Genomic DNA, 16,688 nt, shown 5'->3' on the forward strand with positions numbered 1-16,688 from the left:
GTGCCGGTGTCAGGAGACTTCAAGATGGTTTTTGGAGATGATGGATGACTGGGGGTGGGTGGGGGGTGGAGGGTGGGGGTGTGTGTGGTGTGGGAGATCCCATGTTGGACGTGGCAGTTGATTGAGCGAAGTCTTGGGAGGAGTAGGATGGTAGAGAGACTAAAGGGTGAAAGCAGAGAAAGACATTACAGGTGGAAGAAATTGAGGGTAGGGATGGAGGGGCTTGGAACTCTAGACTCCTTTGAGGGAGGGGAGCAGTAAGACAGAAAAGGAGGAAGGGTGGCTCCTGACGGGCCAGGGCTTAGCTTTATATTTCTTTCACCCTTGCCAGGCAGGGCCTTTTGGACTCTAGGTCTCTGAGCCCACGCGCCTATGGTGGAGAGAAGCAGGGACGGAAACTTCACGGCCCACAGGCGCGCGGGCCGACCACTGGGTCGCCACGGCTCCCTTTGTAGGTCGTGAAGAAACCCCGGGGCGCAGAGCGGGGGTGGGTGGGGGGGGCGGCTAGGTAGGCTGGCGCGACGCGGGCTCTGGGGACCCGAGGGGCCCGAAGCGCGCTCCCGCGGCAGCCTCCTCCTGGCCGGGGCCGCGCCCCGGAAAAGCGGAGTTTCCGCTGGCCTAGCTGTTGCTGCCGAGAGGACGGCGGGGGAGGGGAGGAGCGGGCCGGCTAGCTGCCGCCCGCGCCGCGGATTTAAGGGCAGTGTCCGGCCGGGTGCGGGAGCGAGGGAAGCGCGGGGAGCTGGGGAGCTGGGGAGCTGGGGAGCTGGGGAGCGAGGGGAGCGAGGGGAGCGAGGGGAGCGCGCCCACAGGCTCGCCAGGGACGCGAGCGCGAGCCCGGGCCCCGCCCCTCGGTGCTGGGTGGGGCCGGCGCCAGCCAGAGCTCCCCGCCCCCCACGGACACGCCCACCCAGTGTCTCGGCGGCGCGAGCCGCAACAGGCAGCGGCGGGCGAGCGCGAGGACCGCGCGCCGGGAGGCCCCGCGCGTGCGTGCAGCCTCTCGCTCGCTCGCTCGCGCGCTCGGGCGGGCGGGCTGAGGAGACGAGTCGATCCCTCGCCGCCGCCGTGGAAGAAGCCTGGGCGTCCTCTCGGCGTCGTCCGGATCCCCGTAACCCCCGCGCCCCCCACCCCCGGCCGGGCCATGGCTGAACGCGGAGGGGCGGGTGGTGGTCCTGGAGGCGCCGGGGGCGGCAGCGGCCAGCGGGGTTCTGGGGTCGCCCAGTCCCCGCAACAGCAGCAGCCGCCGCAGCAGCCGCCGCCTCAGCAGCCGACGCCCCCCAAGCTGGCCCAGGCCACCTCGTCGTCCTCGTCCACCTCGGCGGCGGCCGCCTCCTCTTCGTCCTCGTCCACCTCCACCTCCATGGCCGTCGCGGTGGCCTCCGGCTCCGCGCCTCCCGCCGGCCCGGGGCCAGGCCGCACCCCCGCCCCGGTGCAGATGAACCTGTACGCCACCTGGGAGGTGGACCGGAGCTCGTCCAGCTGCGTGCCCAGGTGAGCGGCGGGCGGGGGGGACCGGGCCCTCGGGGCCGCAGGGCCGGGTCTGTGACAGGCCCCCCCGCCTTCTCATTCTTCCCCGTCCCAGCGCCCAAGGGAGCGCCCCCTCCCTGGATTCCCCCTCGCTGCCCCGCCTGGCTCCTGCCGGGCTGCTGCCAGGCCTCCCAGGGCTCCTCCTGCGGGGACCCCGCCCTCTCCTGGCAGCCCCACCTTCTGCCTCGGCCCGGGACCACCCTTTTCCCCTCCCCGATTGGGGCCTTCTGGACTCTCAGCCCGGGGCCTTCTCTCGTCGATCTGACCGAGTCCGGCCTCCCTGGCGGTCAGTTTCCCTGCGAATGTCACAGACTCTTTTCCTTGCCTCGTTGGCGCCCGTGGGCTGTACATATGTTACAGAGATGTGGTATAGATGTCATTTGATAGTATTATTTCCCAATATACTCAGCGGGTGCCAAACTCCGTTGTCACCTTCTGCCAGGTAAAGCCCAGAGAGTAACCCTTGAGGCTTCCAGTCTTCAGTACGCGCACGTTCGTTTGGGCTTCAGAATACACACATTCTCTCCTGGCCTCTGTGCTCTTGTAAAAGTCCTAGTTAATGTGTCTTTAAGTGTTTTTTTCATTCCCTCCTCCCTCCCCAGTAGCTAGTCACAAATTCTCCCAGCCCTGGAGGGCTACATAAAATTACTGCCTTGTTCCTTAAATTCAGTCCATTCCTCTGTTGGAACCATCTGGGGACTTTCCTTTCATTGATTAAAATATGCCTGAGTTTGTGATGTTTTCTCTTTCTGTATCGGCAAAGCAGTGTTTCTCCAACTCTTTGGGGACAGTGTGCAGTGTCTTACAGTTTACCCGGTGAACAGACACTGGAGCTGGTTTCACCTAGTAAGCCCAGAAAAGTGCCTGGAGGTGATCTTTTTGTCACCTCTAAACTGAGCCGATTCTGTTGCCTTGGAGTTTTGGACTGGTTCCTTATTCTGTTAGCCTAGCCTGGGTAGATGGATGTGTAAGTTGGGGTTAGGAAGTATTGTCTGGTACCAGCCTCAACTCTATTTATCTCCCCCTCCCTTTATTTTGAGTCGTTCCTTGCATACAAAATTATACACATACACACACAGAGATATCTCCTAGATAGGGTATTTTACAAACTGATGAAAAGTACATTTCTATACATGACTCAGCTTAAGAAATAGAGCATTATAAATTATGTTGAAGCCCTCAGGATGCCCTTCCTGACCATATCCCCTACTTCCCCCCACAAAGGTAAACACTATCCTGAATTGTGTATTTATTATTTCCCTTGTCTTTTAAAAGTAGTTTTATTGCATGCATGCATCGCTAAACAGTATTTTTTAGTTTTGAGTGTTTTTGAAGTTTATGTAAGTGCCGTCACACTGTATGTGTTCTGTAAATTAAGTCAGTCGTTATTGTGTTTTAACTGAGCATTAAGCTTGTGAGACTCGTCAGTGGGGTACAGTGGCTCTAGTTTAAATATTTTCACTAACGGATAGAATTTCATTGTATGAATATATCATAATTCTCCTTTTGGTGAACATTTGGGTTGTTTCTTGTTTGTTAACGGGAACAGTAATGCTTTAAATATTTTTGTCCAGGACTCCTGGTGTTCCTTGCAAAAATTTCTTTTCGTTGGCTTTATATATAGGGGTGGAATTGCTGTTTGCAGAGTATACGTCTGAAACTTTTTTTAGATAATGCTAAATTGTCTTCCATTCATGCCCCCGCCCCCCCCGCCCCCCTTACTCTTCATGTCCTTTGTGTTTCAGCGTTCACTTCACTGACTTACACTTTCTTTTTTCTTTGTCTTTCCTTCAGGGTAATCAGAAGCCACATTAGTTTAGTTTGCTTTGGCCAGTGCCCTAGCACAACACCAAACTCAAGTGGGAGTTTAGTGTGTAATGGTCCTTAGCAGGCTTCTCTCTTTCTAGGTGGGTCCATCTATAGTTGAAGTATTTTAATCTACCTCTTTCAAACATAAAAGCCCTGTACCCCTTCCTACCTTGGTCCAGTGTTAGTAATACATGCTTGCCCATTCTTCCTTCACTTCTATCGCTATGTTTGTTTGACTGGTGACATTTGGACAACTGCCTTTTCTAGCTTGTTAAATCGAAAAGGCATTGAGCCAACTGTTAAGAAGCTGCTGTGCAACAGAGGGAGATAAATAAAATCACTGATTGCTGTTGATTCTTTTTTTATTTTTTTGCCTGCGCCTGTTGGTCACTGAAAAGTCCCTGTAATAAATTATTAGCCCAAGAAACAGCCTACCATCCTGAGTAAATGGGTAATTATTATGCTAACTTGGTGTGACAGACTTAGGTTGGCTTGTTGTTTTCACCTGCTGGGAGCATGCAGTTATGTCATGTCTACTAACCAGCCCTTGAGATTGTCAGCTGTCCTGCTCTGACTTTGTTTTTCAGCTATCACCCTTGTGCCTCCCAGCTCCTTGTGGAACACTTGTGCTCTTTGGAGCATGTTGTTTTATCTGCAGGATGGAAAATAACACCCTGTGGGGAGAAAATGCCCTGCTATTGGCCCTTCCAATTACTAGAGTCATCTGGTTAATTTGAGGTCTCCTTGTTTACTTGTTCATGTTGTTTAGAATGTATTGGCAATGTGCACCCTGTATGCAGCACTCTGTATATAGCCTAGGATTAACATTCTTGTCTCATGTAACTTAAATGAGACACAAGCATGTAACATATGTACACTTAAAAATGTATACATGATAGTGGATTTAAGGCTCTCTCTCTCTCTCTCTCTCTGTATATATATATATACGTAAGCTTTTTATGGTTGAAGAGAATACCTATAGTTGGCTTTAAAATAACTAAATTGTTTTATTCATTGACATTTTTACCAGCATTTTTTTTTTAAGATTTCATTTATTTATTTGACAGAGAGACACAGCGAGAGAGGGAGTATGAGCAGGGGGAGTGGGAGAGGGAGAAGCAGGCTCTCCACCAAGCAGGGAGCCCAATGTGGGGCTCTATCCCAGGACCCTGGCATCATGACCTGAGCTGAAGGCAGATGCTTAACGACTGAGCCACCCAGACGCCCGTTTAACAGCATTTTTTTAAGTTAAAAGATTAATACATGTCCATGATTAGAAATTCAAACAGTACAGAAAGATGGAAATTTAAAACGAAAAAGCCTCCAGTCTTGCCTCTGTTTTCACTCTCCCGAGGTAATCACTGGGAAATACAGTTAGCTTTTAAGATTCTGTTACAAGCAGGTAGGTCTGTTATAGTTCATGAAATTCACAGCTTTAGAAGTTGACATTGTTTTCTCTCCTTACCAAGTAGTGCTTCCTCTACTATGGCCCATGTATTGGCTAGTGGTGTGGTGATATTATAGGCAGGTGGCATGTTGCTTGATGTTAAGGGAAGAGTTTTAGAGTTTCATTGTTGATCCCTTCTCTTTGGTCCTTGTATGGTGAAGTTTTTTTCCCTGATGTTCTTTTCTCTTTTTGAGTTTCTTCAGTAGTGGAGGCAGAAAAATTATTAAATTTCACAGGTGTAGGGGCGCCTCGGTGGCTCAGTCGTTAAGCGTCTGCCATTGGCTCAGGTTGCGATCCCAGGGTCCTAGGATTGAGCCCTGCATCGGGCTCTCTGCTCAGCAGGAAGCCTGCTTCTCCCTCTCCCTCTCCCCTCCCCCTGCTTGTGTTCCCTCTCTCGCTGTCTCTCTGTCAAACAAATAAATAAAATCTTTTAAAAAAATAAATAAGGGACGCCTGCGTGGCTCAGTCGTTAAGCATCTGCCTTCGGCTCAGGTCATGATCCCAGGGTCCTGGGATCGAGTCCCACATCGGGCTCCTTCCTCAGTGAGGAGCCTGCTTCTCCCTCTCCCTCTACTTCTCCCCCTGTTTGTGCGCTCTCTCTCTCTCTCTCTCTCTGACAAATAAATAAATAAAAATCTTTAAAAAATAAAAAAATGAATTTCACGGGTGTACAAAATTTCCTCAGTGGCATAAAACCAATTATTTGGAGATAAAATGTGCTCTGTTATATCACTTACAAACTGTATCACCTTCGTCTTTTGAGTACAAACCACATTTGCATATCCTTATCTGTATGTGTACTTAGGGAAGGAGTTCAGGAGTTACCAATTGCATTTCTCCTTAGACCACATTTTTTTTTTTTTTAATTGGATACCAAAGTTAAGCCTTATTGGATAAAACTGTTAGAACCAAAGGAGATGGCCATGGCTAAGTTGACATGACTAGTCTGCAGTAGAAGTGTTACTTTCATCAAGACACTTAGGAACAGTTGCCCCTCTAACCACAAAAGCACTAGGCAAGCCAGGCTATATTATTCTTATATTCTTACTGTATGCCAAGGCAAACTCTTCCACACCTTAATTTTTTTATCCGTTCATTGGGAATACTTTTACTTGCCATTCATTCTAAAATGTGGGTGAAATAAATACAAAATAGGACCTATAGGTCTGTAAGAGAAAGTACTTCTTAAATGATAGATATGAAGTAAATGAAATTGATCAAGTAAGAGAGACACCTGGTGAAATTTTTATTATTTCCCTAGCATTAAAAGTCTTAAAAGCATATTCGTATCTTAGAAGATTTGAGTTTCACATTGTGAGTGTTGTAATAGAATATCCTCTCTATCAGGGTAATATTATCCATTGTCCCTGTGGAAGCTCAGATTCCTTAAGTCAGAAAGAGAATGACTTTCACAGAGTCCGTTTTACATGTATTGATTTACAGATCTTTTGGGCACATTAGTGGTTATGTGATTTCTTTTTAAACTAGTTTTCCAATTTCTTAGCTGAGCCAGTAAGCTGCTACTGTTACTGTGCATGTTTGCCTCAGTGTGCATGAGGGAGGTACAAGTAAGAATATGGGCTGTGTCTTTTCACTGCTTCAAGCCAGGAAGCTTGTCCTGTTTTGGCCTGGACTTGAAGGTTTAGTGCATCCTCCAAAATTTGGAGTTGGCTTGGCTTGCATCTGTGGCATCACATTCTGGGAGTACTTTAGGCATCCAAGGTAGCTGTAGGAATGCTCATAAGAGTTGGTCTTTTTCCAGTGTGGGTTCAGAGTGGTATTAGAGCTCTTGAGAAAAGAGATTTTGAAGTTGGTCTTACAATGTCTTTCAGAGGCCCCTTGGGCTGGATTGAGTGAGGTGGTTTGGTTTTAGTTTGGCAAGCATGGACAGAATCTTCCCTTCTCTAGGCCTAGTTGGAAGAATAACCAGCATAGCTTCTGATGGTTTTAGAGAATCAGGATGTTTATGCCTAGACACCAACTCTAGAGTATTTTCCTCTTCCTGCCATTCACAGGGCAGTTGTGTGGTTCGAAAGCCTGCTGGGCCTGCATTCCCTTTTACCTTATTACAGACCAGAGAAGAGCTGCAGTCACAGCTCAGGGAGCCGCTTAGGTAGACCTATATCTGGCCTCTGTGTTGGATAGAGAAGTAGAGTAGAAGAGCAGTAGAGAAGGCCAGTAAGTGATCATAAATTGTTGCTTAGCTTATATATCTTCCAGAAAACAGTTTGTGAAAGCATTCCATTTGATATCCACTTAAGTCTTAACATCATAAGCTGTCTTATCTTTAAAGCTGTGCCGTCCAATACAGTAACCACTAGTTGCACATGCTATTTAAGATTAATTAAAACTGAATAAAATTTAAAATTCTCTTTCTTAGTTGTATTAGACACATTTCGTGTCACACTAGTCTCATGTGGTTAGTGGCTTCCGTATTAGACAAGGCAGATCTAGAACATTTTCAGGACCACAGAAAGTTCTATTAGATAACACTATTTTTTTTTTTAAAGATTTTATTTATTTATTTGTCGGAGAGAGAGCACAAGCAGGGAGAGCGGCAGGCGGAGTGGCAGGCAGAGAGAGAAGCAGGCTCCCTGCTGATCAGGGAGCCCGATGCTGGACTGGGATCATGACCTGAGCCGAAGGCAGATGCTTAACCGACTGAGCCACCCAGGCATCCCTAGATAACACTATTTTAAAGAGAAAATTGCCTAACCATGGTATTTCTAGTATTAATATCTGCGGTTTCTCCTTATTTATTTAATTAAGCTGAATACTTTTGTCCTCTTCCATATTATTTTAAAATGTCCCCTTTTTTCACTATTTCAAGGACCTGTTAGTTTTCTTCTATTAGTTGTTCCCCTATAAATGTTTTTACATTTTAATATGCTCACTTCTTTTAGGGAATTTGCTCCCTGGTGCCTGCCTGCCGTTTGTTTCCCACAGTTTTAGGTCTTAGTCAATACCTATTAAGAAAACTGTCTAGAAACATTAATTCTAAAATGGCTTTTAGTGGCACCTGGGTGGCTCAGTTGGGTAAGTGTCTGCCTTCGGCTTAGGTCATGATCCTGGGGTCCTGGGACTGAGCCCCACATCGGGCTTCCTGCTCAGTGGTGAGTCTGCTTCTCCCTCTGCCTTTACCCCTCCCCCTGACTTTTTCTCACTCTCTCTCTCTCTTGCTCTCGCTTTCACTCTCAAATAAATAAATAAAAATCTTTAAAAAAAAATAAAGTGGCTTTTAGATGACTAGATTATATGTGATATTAATTTTTGTCCTTATTTTTTTGTGATGATTTCTAAACTTTATATAATAAACATGTCTTACAGAACAGACCAGTGAATGTTGTTTTAAAAATATATATTTAAAAATACATATCAACTCTACTTGATTATATACCTTAAAGGAGTGAACTTTGCAAATTCTATATTGCAGTAAGACTGTGAAAAAAAAGTACATATTGAATGGATAAAGACATGGGGTACTAAAGTTTTATTCCACTCATTACTTTCCTTTCTTGGTTCTAGAATTGCTTGTTCCTTTTTATTGATAGCAAATGTGGTGAATGGGGAATGTTCTAGATGCTGTTTCCCTTGTGGTGGGTGGTTGACAAAGTAGTACTGAAAATGGTACATTTATTTATTTAATATTTACATAGATTCTTTTAGACCGTAAAGTGTTTTAAGATACACTCAGGGTTGGGCGCCTGGGTGACTCAGTTGGTTAAGCATCTGCCTTCTGCTCAAGTCATTATCCTGGGGTCCTGGGATCGAGCCCTGCGTCGGGCTCCCTGCTTGGTGGGGAGTCTGCTTCTCCTTCTCCCTCTGCCTGCTGCTCCCCCTGTTTGTTCCCCCTCTCTCTGTCAAATAAATAAATAAAATCTTAAAAAAAAAAAAAAAAGATACACTCAAGGTGAGAATCTCTGAGTTTAGTTGTAGCCTCACACATTTTTCTGACCCTGAATACTGTCCTTTCTTTTTTCTCTTTGGGAACAGTGGTCCTTGCCAACTCCCAGATAAACCCTTTCAGCATTTACAGTACTTCTAGTTCTGTGAACGTGACACTAGGTAATATCCATAGAGTATTTTGGCAAAAAAATTTTTAGAACTGTGATGTGTATCTTAGAAATTACACTGTAATTTATGTGTGTTTTAGTGATTCAATACAGATAAAGGTAGATATGAAGGGAATGATGTTTTAAAACTTGATTCCTACTAGAGGAATACCTGTTCCTCTCTTTGTGGACTGTGAACTCTTCCAGATGACAACTTGCCTCTCAAAACCTTACTGTGAGCAGGATTTCCACCAGGTCACATTGTGGATGTAATTGGCTTATGAATTGTCCCTGAGGAAATTTAGACTGAGTATTGTGCTTAGACATAAAAAGGTGTTGTTGTTTTTTTTACAGTTGTTCTCCAAAACATCTTGTGTGTGTATGTGTGTGTCTGTCTGTATGTCTATCTTGAATTTCCTTTTGTTCCTCTTTTCATAGGTGAGATAGAGATTCTTTGTAGCAGTTTTTTTTTTTTAATAGTATAGAAAACACAAAAGGCTTAGGATATCAGTTGTCATTTATTTGTTCCCTCCTCACTGACCTTTCCCTGTCTCCTGTTTAAAAACACCAAACGGGGGCGCCTGGGTGGCTCATTTGGTTGAGCAACTGCCTTCTGCTCAGGTCATGATCCTGGAGTCCCGGGATCGAGTCCCACATCGAGTCCCGCATCGTGCTCCCTGCTTGGCGGGGAGTCTGCTTCTCCCTCTGACCCTCTTCCCTCTCGTGCTCTCTATCTCTCATTCTCTCTCTCTCAAATAAATAAATAAAATCTTTAAAAAAAAAAAAAAACACCAAACGGCTTCAGAGTTTACAGAGCAGCTTTATCCTTCCGTTTCTCTGTATTACAGTACTTCTCAAACCACATTGCATTCTACTGTTTGTAATTCTACCCATCTTTTGCCACCCTAGTTTCCTCCTGGAGTGTAACCACTAGTAGCAGTTCAGGGTGATGTTTCAAAAGAAAATCAGATTATGTCACTCCCTTCTTCATAATCTTCCCAATTCATTCATTTAACAAATGTTTATAGACCAGCTGGTCTCCTTGATCTCCTAAGTATACAGGCTAGTGGGTGAAGATAAGTGACACTATCAAATAACTTTTCATCATACTTAGAATAAAACCCCCTTTCATGCCTTAGGAAAGACCTCAAGATGTGGCCCCTTCTGTGTCTTTGACCTTATCTTCTGTCATTCTCCACCGTGCTCACTTGGCTCTGGGCAAGCTGGGCCTAGACGTGGTCACCTCTGCCTTTGGGCTTTTGCACTTGCACCTGGGATGCTTTGTCCCCACATCATCATGTGGCTGGCTTGTGAGTATCATTTAGGTCTCAGTTAATCTACCACCTTGGAAAGCTACCCTTCCCTGCCTATTCTGGGAATTTATAAATCTTCACATTTAGGTGCTATCATCTGAAATAATCTGGTTCATTTATTAGTTACCTTATAGGTGCTCAATGAATACATTTATCAGATGAAGAGTGCCTTTTTATTTATAATGTTTATTGAATGGATATTTGTTATACACAGTGCTTTATTCAGCAATTATTGAATATTTCTGTGTGCCAAGCACTGCTGTAAGTGAGTAGAGAAATTCATTCTCTCCTAGAGTATACATTCGGGTGGAGGGACAGATAATAAATAGTTATGTTTAGGTAATATAAATATAAATAAATAGGTATTTATTTTATATATTTCTAATATAAATAAATAGGTAATGAGTGAATGCCATGATGAAAAATAAAGTGCAGTGAGGGAATTGACAATGTTGGTGGAAGGGCTCTTTTGGATAGGGTGGTCAGAGAAGGTCTCTGGTGAAGTTTGAGTTGATACCCAAAAGAAGTAAACTAGACTAATGGAGCATTTACTGTGTGTCATAATAACCTTCAGAGGCAAGTACTGAGATCCTTTCCCAGAAAGGGAAATCAGGGCCCAGTGAGCTGAAGGCATTTTATAAGGCTACACAGTCTAGAGGGAGGTGGCGTTGGGATTTGTCTCATGATTCATGATTATCTGACACCAGAACGATTTCTCTCTTTAAACTTGGTGTTCCTCAAGCCCTGGCTCGTTCTCATAGTTGACAAATAATATCTAATGTTTACACTTTGTCATGTTGGAATTACAAAATGCTGCTCTATTACCAGATTATAGATAGCAAGAAACTTAACAGCAGAATGGCTATAACTGCCAGTTCTGGAGCCAGTTAGCCAGAATTTTAATCCCGATTCTTTCATTTACCATTTAGTGATTTGGGTAAATTATTTAACTTCTCTAATGCTTTAATTTTCTCATCCGCAAAATGGACCTAATAATTGTCCCTGCGCCTCATTAATTATGAGGATTAGATGAGATTAATACAAGTAAATGCTTATGTGGCACATAGAAAACACTTAAAAATAATAGCTGTTACTACTATTACTATTGCTATCTTTATTGCCAGTCCAACTTCTCTGTCTCTCCCTGATACCCGTCTAAAAACTGCTTTCTTTCTGGAGTCAGGGTTGATATTCTGATGTCCGCAGTGGGACCATCATAAGGTCTTGGGTTCACTTTAGACACAGATCCTGCCAAACCCCAAGCTTAAAGTCAAAATAAAATATTTTGGTTTTCTGAAGCAGTGGCTGGATCAGGATCCTGTTTCTACATCCTGCCAGCTTATATGAACGGAAGAGATGGTTCAGGCCCCGCCTGCAAACCACAACTTTGTTTTGAGCCAATTTGACCTGACAGCTTCCCTATTCTACCTGCTGACTTCTTTAGCTCTGGTTTGGCAGCCAGAAGAGCAACTAAACCGGTTTACAGCTAGCCATTTATTACTAATAAAAGCCAAGTGACTCCTAAGAAAACGAGGGTTTAAATGGAATTGGTATTTTTCTCTTATCTCCTTAAGCTTTACTTTTTATGTCTCAAACTATAGAAAAATTCTATTTTATTTTTATAGGAGAAACCTGATAATACATTTAAGGTTTATCATGAAACATTTGGATTTTTGTATGTATATGTTAATTTTCTCCTTTAATAAACACCAAGACTTCACTATCCCATTTTATTTTATTACTGTTATTTTTAGAGAGGGAGAGAAAGGGGGACTAGGGGCAGAGTGAGAGGAGAGAGAGAATCCTCAGCAGACTCTCAGCTGAGCACGGAGCCTGAGGTTGGGCTCAATCTCACAACCCTGAGATCATGACCTGAGCCAAAATCAAGAGTTGGACGCTTAACTGACTGAGCCACCCAGGCGCCCCTGCCCCATTTTAGTTGGAAATCTACAAATATATTTACATGTTTCTGGTTCTTCCTTAAGAATATGTAAACCACAGATTAACTTCTTCTCAAGTGTGGATTAATTATCATGATGAATGGTATCTTCATGGTGAACATCAGGGCTTGAAATGGAGTGTAGACCGGTATGTGTTACATATTTTTAAACTCATACGTTTGCTTTTTTTGTCTTCATTTTTCCTTACTGCTATCAATATGCCTTATTTCTGCTTTATTGCTTTAAATAGACCATGGGCTAAAAAAACTGGGTAATCAAATATATTAAGAATGAATGGGCTCTGGAAATGAAGGCTAAGAGTAATGGACAGTATCATCTGAATACATGAGATTCACAGCTGCGGTGTTCTGGGACAAGGAAGAAACATTTTATGTACTTCTTGGTCTGGGTTGTACTCCAAGGATGGGATTGCTGGTGAGTTTGGGTAGGGGTTTAATCTTCTAAAGTCTTAGGGAGTCAAAAACCCTATTGAAGGGCGCCTGGGTGGCTCAGTTGGTTAAGCGACTGCCTTCGGCTCAGGTCATGATCCTGGAGTCCCGGGATCGAGTACCACATCAGGCTTCCTGCTCAGCAGGGAATCTGCTTCTCCCTCTGACCCTCTTCCCTCTCGTGTTTTCTATCTCTCATTCTCTCTCTCTCTCAAATAAATAAATAAAATCTTTAAAAAAAAAAACCCTATTGAAGATGCAGTTAGAGATACAAGTCAAGTTTTGCATTTGGTTTGGAGAATTATGGGTTAGTAAATAAAGCCCTATATTTATTGTTTGGTGAAATTTGTTTGATTACCTCTAGGCAAGTCACTATTTTCCCTCTTTTTAAAAAGTGAGTACACCCTTTTTTGCCTTGCTGATTTGTTATGAAGAGAAACAAAATGTAAAATGTTTGAGCATCTGTATTCATAGAAATCATTACCATAACATTTTTGGGTAATGTCAGTGAAGCTGGAATTTGATGGTATAATATTTGTTGACCTGTGAAAGACTTGATTTACATTAGTCATCATTTACATTGTCTTCACAAGTAGGCTTTTGTTTGGCACTTTTAGCTCATATCCAATGGAATGTGGCAGTATAATCTATCTTAGTCTATTGTTTAATAAAATTGTCTCCTCAAAACTAAAATACATGGAAAGTAGTCTACAACATTTGTCATATCTGCCATGCACCATTTTTGCTGTGGATGAAAATGAATAAGCGACTCTGGAAACCAAGGTCCTCTGGGAACATAAAAACTCTTGTAGCTATTAATGGATTTAATTGTATTTCCTCTCTGCCACCAAAATGTGCAATAAATTGTTTATGCCCTTGCCTTTAATGGGGAGAATTGTTCATTAACTGTATGCAATATCATTATCGCTTTGTTTTTATTACTTGTTGATAATCCCCTCTATCCTTCCTTTAAAGAAAACATAAAAAAGGATGGCTGTAATATTATTAAATATTACTCCTTAATCTTTTCAGTCAGCTTTTCTCTCCATGGAGAAAAAGGAAAGTATCCTTTTATTGGGGAAATGAATTTGGGCTAGAAATGGGATATGGTTTCTTAAACTAAGATTTGGCATAAAATTAGTTTGGCATGCTTTGGACTTAGGCCAAGCAATAAGTTTACTTATGTTCTGGAAGGGCCTGGTTCTCAGGCAGCCTTACTGATGAATGAATGCCATGTCTCAGTTGTTGAAGCTTCATCTTGAGTCCACTTAAGAGAACATTTTTAGAAAAATGACTGTTCGGAATGATGGCTCTATTTGGGTTTTGTTTTGTTTTGCTTTGTTTTGTTTGATGCTCATTCAGGTATTTCCTCCTATTCTTATAAATATCTGCAGGAAAAAAGTCAGCAAATTGCTATAATCTCTTCAAAACCATATGCCAGAAATGTTTTGACTTTAGAATTTGGTTTCTTATTTGGCTTTACTTCATCATGTGGATTTGGATAAGTCTCTTTAACTTTTCCTCTACCTAGTAGTCATTTAGTCAGCAAGTAACTGTTGAGTATACATCATAAGCTGGTCACCACTTTAGACACCGAGGAGAGAACAGTCAGTAAAAGAGACAAAATCCCAGCTCTTGTGGAGGCTACCTTCTAAGGGCAGGTGGGCAGCAGACCATAAGCAAATGAATGAGCAAATGATAGAGTATGTCGGATGGGGAAAAAGAAAGTAGGAAGGGGGAATAAGTGGAGCCGAGAAGAATTACAGTTTTAAATAAGGTGGTCGACAAGACCTCAGAGAAGGGGGCAATCTTTGCGGAGCATACATTTAGCTAAGCCAGCAGAGGGAACAGCAAGTACTGGTAGGTTCCAGGAACATCCAGGAGGCCAGTAGGCTGGAGCCAAATGAAGGAGGAGTGAGTAATGGGAGAGAAAGTCAGAGAAGCAAAGGGGACCCAGATCTCGTACAGTGGCCTCATTGTAAGACTTAGCTTTGACATTGAGTGAGACGGGAAGCCATTGGGGGTTTTGAGCCAGAGAAGAGGCATAATAATGACTTTCATATTAAAATACCCACTGACCACTGTGTATAGAATAGCCTATAAAGAAGGGTAGGATGGAAGGAAAGAGTCCAGGTAGTGTTGTGATGATGTCATGGGAGCTAATATTGGCTTGGAACAGGGTGGTAGAGGTGGAAGAGAAGAAAATTCATCAGATTCTAGCTATATTTTCAAGCCTAAAGGATTTGCTTATGGGTTGGATTTGGGGTATGACAGAGCAAAAGAATTCAAAGAGGACTTGAAAATTTAATTTAACTTCCTTGTGTCTGTTTTCTGGTTTTTACAAAAGAATTTATTGTTATTGTTATTAAACTTTATCTTAAGTGACATTATGTAAGAATGAGATCTGTATAACAGAACTTGTCAAGGTTCTTGAGGGAGTTTGTTTCCACTTTTGCCATTTGTAATTAACTGGGAATAAATTTCCTTGGGAATTTACTGGGTGATGGAATGAATAATCTATAGGTTGGCACTGACTGTGTTAATCTAGATTAATTTCTTTTTTTGCTGTAGGCCATGATGAAGCTATTGGAGCAGCTGAGTCTCAACATCCCTGATTATTCTGCTCTTACATTTCCTTGGTCTCGTATATCCTCAGTGATCCCTATTTATTTGATGTGTTTTAATAAGGGAAATCTGTTGCAGAAGCCACTAATACCTATAGCACATATTCTTTGCCACCCAGTAAAACTGAAAAGTCAAAAACATGGTTTTTTTAAATGAATAGTTTGCTACAGCAGACAGCCTGCTTGTGCTTCCTAGGAGCTGCTCTGTAAGGAGGAATCCTGCTGCAGAATGATCTAATTTGTATAATCTTGAAGGTGGAGCTATTTTTGAAAGGGAGCAGGAAAATAATGGAGCCCTTTGCTTGTGAATGCTGAACTGGATCTTACTGATTTAAAAGGAAAAGGGCTTAGTTGGATCTTGTAGTTTGGACTCTTATTTCCCTCTTCTGTTCACCATGTCTAGATCAAGTTTATGATATATTTAGGTAATTGCTCTTGGAATGGTACCTGCGTTTTCCTTTTTCTTTTTCATTATCCTTTTACATTTTAAGTAAGTATATTACTTAACTTGTGATTTGGATAACATGAGAACAGGTATTAAATTCAGGAATTAGAATTTATGGCCCTTTTTCTATCCTGAAATGAAATTCCCAGATAATAAAACCTTACCAACATGTCTACAATATCTTAATTGCAATATGAAGGAAAAACAAAAGGAAGGCTATTTGTAATACAATATGTATTTCTTTTTTTTTTTAAGATTTTATTTATTTATTTGAGAGAGAGAGAGAACGAGAGATAGAAAGCACGAGAGGGAAGAGGGTCAGAGGGAGAAGCAGACTCCCTGCTGAGCAGGAAGCCCGATGTGGGACTCGATCCCAGGACTCCAGGATCATGACCTGAGCCGAAGGCAGTCGCCTAACCAACTGAGCCACCCAGGCGCCCTACAGTATGTATTTCTATATGTGAATTCTCAGAAGACATTTGTAAATGGCGGGGCACATCAGAAAGTATAGCTATCAGGTACTTGCAGGTAGTTTTTCCTGTGTGAATATGACAGTTATAAATAGAGACTGATACAGGTGTATTGTGTGGATAAGTCAGATTATCTGTGGCAATGCTATTGGTGATAATGATTTTCCAGAATTCTGAATAAATCTTCACGAAGTTCTGTACAAAACAAAGTACAGTCCTTCCTCTATTTACATAGTAGTTACATTCCTGGAAAATTCCATATATATTAAATGATGAAGAAAGTACTTAAATTTCTGTGTAAAATCTATTTAGGTGTAGGCTTAGATAATTATAAACTGCTTTTTATTTACTTACATGTATGTCTGGTGAGACCAAAGGCAAATTAATTATGAAGCTAATGAAACTTAAGCTTAAGGCCCTTCATGTACAGAGGTTCCCTCATGGCCCTATACCTAATTTAAAAAAACAAACAACTTTGTGTTGGAGTATAATATATACTTAGAAAAGTACACATAATAAGTACAGTTGATGAATTTTTACAAGCTGGACATACCCACATAACTAGCACAGACATCAGGATACAGAACATTACCAACAACCCAAAACATTGCCTTG

General features: G+C 42.7%; 1 protein-coding gene across 1 annotated transcript in view; it reads left to right on the forward strand.

Annotated features, from left to right (window-relative positions):
- The first annotated feature begins 896 nt into the window (after positions 1 to 896).
- The window catches only part of PACS1 (phosphofurin acidic cluster sorting protein 1), a 143,485-nt gene continuing 127,693 nt past the window's right edge, over positions 897 to 16,688 (forward strand). Inside the window, exon 1 of the mRNA XM_027579406.2 lies at positions 897 to 1,488. Coding sequence (XP_027435207.1) covers positions 1,139 to 1,488 — 350 coding nt within the window. The 5' untranslated portion in view covers positions 897 to 1,138. The remainder of the gene's footprint in view (positions 1,489 to 16,688) is intronic.

The sequence above is a fragment of the Zalophus californianus genome, chromosome 11 (assembly GCF_009762305.2).
Source record: "Zalophus californianus isolate mZalCal1 chromosome 11, mZalCal1.pri.v2, whole genome shotgun sequence".
NCBI classification, from domain to species: Eukaryota; Metazoa; Chordata; class Mammalia; order Carnivora; family Otariidae; genus Zalophus; species Zalophus californianus.